The sequence below is a fragment of the Triticum aestivum genome, chromosome 5D (assembly GCF_018294505.1).
Source record: "Triticum aestivum cultivar Chinese Spring chromosome 5D, IWGSC CS RefSeq v2.1, whole genome shotgun sequence".
Taxonomy (NCBI): domain Eukaryota; kingdom Viridiplantae; phylum Streptophyta; class Magnoliopsida; order Poales; family Poaceae; genus Triticum; species Triticum aestivum.
In genome coordinates this window covers 322,197,350-322,202,796 of record NC_057808.1, presented here as the reverse complement: position 1 = coordinate 322,202,796, position 5,447 = coordinate 322,197,350, and the positions used below count along the sequence as shown (strand labels likewise).

At 46.1% G+C, this 5,447-nt stretch overlaps 1 protein-coding gene across 12 annotated transcripts; it reads right to left on the bottom strand.

Moving 5' to 3' along the window:
• Window positions 1-158: 158 nt before the first annotated feature.
• On the bottom strand, window positions 159-2,756 carry LOC123121471 (uncharacterized). Of its 12 annotated transcripts, none has more exons than XR_006459749.1 (4): window positions 2,293-2,756; window positions 1,673-2,160; window positions 1,329-1,457; window positions 159-1,257 (listed from the first exon to the last, which is right to left on the bottom strand). XR_006459749.1 is itself a non-coding variant. In XM_044541464.1 (4 exons), exons 2-4 carry the CDS (start codon window positions 2,154-2,156, stop codon window positions 273-275), a joined length of 408 nt encoding a protein of 135 aa, XP_044397399.1. In that variant the 5' UTR covers window positions 2,157-2,160; window positions 2,293-2,755; the 3' UTR covers window positions 159-272. The 12 variants fall into 12 exon arrangements, 1 of the variants encoding a protein (XP_044397399.1); XR_006459744.1 differs by having other exon boundaries at window positions 159-321; window positions 1,153-1,257; window positions 1,329-2,160; window positions 2,293-2,754; XR_006459745.1 differs by having other exon boundaries at window positions 159-321; window positions 1,157-1,257; window positions 1,329-2,160; window positions 2,293-2,754.
• Window positions 2,757-5,447: the final 2,691 nt, after the last annotated feature.

The following is a 5,447-nucleotide window of genomic DNA, read 5'->3' as shown; positions in this document are numbered from 1 at the left end:
AAATAGGGTAACCCCTCAAAAAATAGTTAGGTGGAACATGGCGCGCGTAGGGCGGGTGTGCTAATCAAACGCGAACCGCTAGCACATTCAGCCGCCGATCACTTCAAGGTTCCGCCGTGTACCGCCTACAGGACCCGCTGCCGACCGCTTCCAGGATCAGCAACCAAACGCGTCCAGGTTCGCGTTTTGTTATTATACAGTTTATACACATGTTTGCAATGTACTACTTCGACATTATAATCACTTAAGAAAGACCATGGCTGATGAGAAACTCAATAAACAACATGAAGGTCCATCCAATTGAATCTCGAACTTGCCTCTCTGTCGACAAAGAAAATAAAAAACAATGGTTAAGCCCAGCTGCAATTAATTGATACTTGATGAAGAAGCTGATAATAATTTCAGGCACAGGTGATATCTTTTAGATAGCTGATATAGAAGTTGACATCTTTTATGTAGCATTTTCTTAGGCTCCTGCATTTTGAGATCTTTTATATAGAAGCTTCCTTGGGGAGGGGACAAATCACAAATACAAAATTTGTTATCACACTGTAACCGGTCACACAATAACCCATACTGCAAGAAAGAATCAGCAGGAATCAGCAGCAGAATACACAAGATAGAAAAACAAAATTGCATCATGGTATCTTTCAAAGAAATTAGAAGCAAGCAATTCCAAGAAGGAAATCATGAAGGCCCTGATAATAAGATCAGTGCCAGATCAAAACTGCAAGCAAGCATTTCAAGCACAATATACAAAACCAAACAGCAAATTAGCTCAAGCAGATTTATTGGAAAACATATAGTATGTGAAGTATTTGTTATAGTAACCTGACTATAGATTACTCCTTAATGTGCAAAGTTTGCAATATTGATTTCCTAGATGTTGTATCAATGTGATCTAAGTGATTTGCAAAGATAACCTGAATAAACATAACCTGAGGTGATTTGTATAAATGAAAAACAAAGAACTATAAAGAACATGCTGCTAAATCTTTTTGCACAAGGTAAAACTTGAAGTAAGGCAATTAATATATGATAACCATTCACATCAAGCAATGTTATCTTCTTCACAGGGAGCTGCCGTTACATATGTGCTTATGGGGAATTCAAAAAGCAAGGCAAGCGAACATCAACCAGACGAGGACTTACCTACATGTATAATTCACACTATCTGAAATTTCGGCGCATGCGAGTTGTCCATTACTGACGGTGCGACAAATGTTGAAGAATGTTATGCAAGCATCACACCCGTAGCTGAAAATGTTGACGACAGTTACACAACGCATCCAAGTATAAGGCTGTGTGAATCATGCTGAGAATGTTACCTCCATACTTGCTCAACGGTTTTTCATTGGTGTTGTATTCCTATTGGTTACAACTTTACAGATGGATCAAGATTGCTACGGGCAGGAGACCATCATGATGCTCCCTTGTCGGCTCCGAGTAATGTAACACTGGATTATGTACCGGAAGATTCATATGGTACAGACCAATCCGCATTTTCATATGACATAATTTATGCATACGGGTGTTCATGTTGGTGTATAGCGTATGGCACGTTTGTTGATCTGTTAATTTTAGGTTGTGATGCTTTAAGCGACGGGATGCATACGTCTTATCAGACTAAGAAAAATACATGAAAGGAACTGGTGGTACAATGCAACAATACCGGATCAGAACACAAGCTGGGGCAGATAAACGAACCCACACGAGATGATCATCAGAGGAAAATTGATCTGCGTCCCCCTAGTATATCAAGTAAGATTGTTTTATGTTTCATCTTAACATGCATGGTATGTACGTCTGATTGTATGTACATATTCATGGGTCAACCATTTAAATAAATATTGACCATGCATGTTGAATCAGATAACCCAGCTAGCTCAGGCTTACCATCACCTGTCAAGGTAGCAGTTGCTGAGACGGTCGATGGAGATGCCGATGTCGCCGGCGCAGGGGCGTTCCGCTTTCTTTGCCAGCTGCTGCAGCGGGAGGCGGGCCACAACGGCGCGTGCTTTGAGCCGGACGAGAGAACCGTCGTGTCTCCGGCCGGTGGCAGCGTTGGGGACTTGGGGACGAACGGTCAGCGCACACCATGCCGCAGAGTTGGGGAGCAATCGTCGCTCCTGGCCGTGGCTGTGAGGCCGGTTCATGGCGCTGCAGCTCATCAGGGAAGAGGAAACCAGATCAGGCAGGAAATTAAAGGGAGAAAAAGAGGAGGAGAGGGGCGGATCAAGTTAAATTAGAAGAGGAGGAGAGGGGGTGGGTCAAGAAGGGGGAGCGGCGTACCGGAGCTGCTGGCGATGCAGATCGAGCCGCCGCGCTTTGGATCCACCTGCCACCTCGCCGGAGACAAACACCGCTGCGGATGCGAGCGGAATGGGACCGGACCGAGCACCCGCGCCTATGTCAGTAAGCTCACTGCGTCCGTCCCCGTTGGTCGCGCCGCACACAGCTCGTCGGAGCCCCTAGCCACGCCGCTGCGGTGGTTGGTGGGCAGAGTCGCACAGTCGACGCGCGCGGCGATGCGGCGGGGGAGGGGAGATGACCGAGATGTTGGAGTGAGTGGAGAAGAGAGGTGAATGAGCCATAAGACCGGCCGCGGCATGGGACTGATGCGGTGGTCGGCGGGCGGAGTCCCGCGTTTGCGGGCTCGGCGACTCGCGCGGCGATGCGGCAGGGGAGGGGAGAGGGCGAGAGGTGGCGGGTGAGTGGAGAGGACCGGTGAGTGAGCCCCAAGATCTGCCGCGGCATGGGACAGATTCGTGTTGGGGAACGCGGTAATTTCAAAAAAATTCCTACCAAGATCTATCATGGTGATGCATAGCAATAAGAGGGGAGAGTGTAGTCCACGTACCCTCATAGACCGTAAACGGAAGCGTTATAACAACGCGGTTGATGTAGTCGTACGTCTTCACGGTCCGACCGATCCTAGTACCGAAAGTATGGCACCTCCGCGATCTACACACGTTCATCTCGGTGACGTCCCACGAACTATCGATCCAGCTGAGTGTCGAGGGAGAGCTTCGTCAGCACGACGGCGTGATGACGATGATGATGAAGATACCGGCGCAGGGCTTCGCCTAAGCACTACGACGATATGACCGAGGTAGATTATGGTGGAGGGGGGCACCGCACACGGCTAAGACAATGATCAACTTGTGTATCTATGGGGTGCCCCCTCCCCCGTATATAAAGGAGTGGAGGAGGGAGAGGGCCGGCCCTCTCTATGGCGCGCCCTAGGGGAGTCCTACTCCCACCGGGAGTAGGATTCCCCCTCTTCCAAGTGGCAGTAGGAGAGGAAGGAAGGAGGAGAGAGGGAGGAAGGAAAGGGGGGACTGGCCCCCCTCCCAATTTGGATTGGGCTTGGGGGTGCACCCTCCTAGGCCGCCTCCTCCTCTCTCCCACTAAGGCCCATTAAGGCCCATGTACTCCCCGGGGGTTCCGGTAACCCCCCGGTACTCCTGTAAATGTCCGAACTCACCCGGAACCATTCTGATGTCCAAACATAGGCTTTCAATATATCCATCTTTTTGTCTCGACCATTTCGAGACTCCTCGTCATGCCCGTGATCATATCCGGGACTCCGAACAACCTTCGGTTCATCAAAACACATAAACTCATAATACGGATCGTCACCGAACGTTAAGCGTGCGGACCCTACGGGTTCGAGAACTATGTAGGCATGACCGAGACTCATCTCTGGTCAATAACCAATAGCGGAACCTGGATGCTCATGTTGGTTCCTACATATTCTACGAAGATCTTTATCGATCAAACCGCATAAATGTTACTTGCCCGAGATTCGATCGTCGGTATCTTAATACCTAGTTCAATCTCGTTACCGGCAAGTCTCTTTACTCGTTCCGTAATGCAACATCCCGTAACTAACTAATTAGTCAAAATGCTTGCAAGGCTTATAGTGATGTGCATCACCGAGAGGGCCCAGAGATACCTCTCAGATACTCGGAGTGACAAATCCCAATCTCGATTTATGCCAACTCAACAAACACCATCGGAGACACCTGTAGAGCATCTTTATAATCACCCAGTTACGTTGTGATGTTTGATAGCACACTAAGTGTTCCTCCGGTATTCGGGAGTTGCATAATCTCATAGTCATAGGAACATGTATAAGTTATGAAGAAAGCAATAGCAACAAACTAAACGATCATCGTGCTAAGCTAACGGATGGTTCAAGTCAATCACATCATTCACTAATGATGTGATCCCGCTTATCAAATGACAACTCTTTGTCCATGGCTAGGAAACTTAACCATCTTTGATTAACTAGCTAGTCAAGTAGAGGCATACTAGTGACACTCTGTTTGTCTATGTATTCACACATGTACTAAATTTCCGGTTAATACAATTCTAGCATGAATAATAAACATGTATCATGATATAAGGAAATATAAATAACAACTTTATTATTGCCTGTAGGGCATATTTCCTTCAGTCTCCCACTTGCACTAGAGTTAATAATCTAGATTATATTGTAATGATTCTAATATCCATGGAGTCTTCGTGTTGATCATGTTTTGCTCGTGAGAGAGGCTTAGTCAATGGGTCTGCAACATTCAGATCCGTATGTATCTTGCAAATCTCTGTGTCTTCCTTCTTGACTTGATCGCGGATGGAATTGAAGCGTCTATTGATGTGCTTGGTTCTCTTGTGAAATCTGGATTCCTTTGCCAAGGCAATTGCACCAGTATTGTCACAAAAGATTTTTATTGGACCCGATGCACTAGGTATGACACCTAGATCGGATATGAACTCCTTCATCCAGACTCCTTCATTCGCTGCTTCCGAAGCAGCTATGTACTCCGCTTCACACGTAGATCCCGCCACGACGCTCTGCTTGGAACTGCACCAACTGACAGCTCCACCATTCAATAAAAATACGTATCCGGTTTGTGACTTAGAGTCTTCTGGATCAGTGTCAAAGCTTGCATCGACGTAACACGGGCAAGAACCGTTTCTTTGCTTGATCCATTTTGAACTTCTTCAAAACTTTGTCAAGCTATGTGCTTTGTGAAAGTCCAATTAAGCATCTTGATCTATCTCTATAGATCTTGATGCCCAATATATAAGCAGCTTCACCGAGGAAAAAATTCTTATTCAAGTATCCTTTTATGCTATTCAGAAATTCGGTATCATTTCCGATCAATAATATGTCATCCATATATAATATCAGAAATGCTACAGAGCTCCTACTCACTTTCTTGTAAATACAGGTTTATCCAAAAGTCTATATAAATCCATATGCTTTGATCACATTATCAAAACGTATATTCCAACTCCGAGAGGCTTGCACCAGTCCATAAATGGATCGCTGGAGCTTGCACACTTTGTTAGCACCTTTTGGATTGACAAAACCTTCTGGTTGCATCATATACAACTCTTCTTTAAGATATCCATTAAGGAATGCAGTTTTGACATCC

Bases quoted from the DNA above. Each gene is read 5' to 3' on its own strand.
- LOC123121471 (XM_044541464.1), bottom strand. From the start codon at position 2,156: ATGAACCGGCCTCACAGCCACGGCCAGGAGCGACGATTGCTCCCCAAC. The intron at 1,258-1,902 runs GTGATGGTAAGC...CAACATTTTCAG, and splicing joins AGCAACTGCTACCTTGACAG to CTACGGGTGTGATGCTTGCA. The intron at 322-1,152 runs GTAAGTCCTCGT...CTTTGTCGACAG, and splicing joins AGTGTGAATTATACATGTAG to AGAGGCAAGTTCGAGATTCA.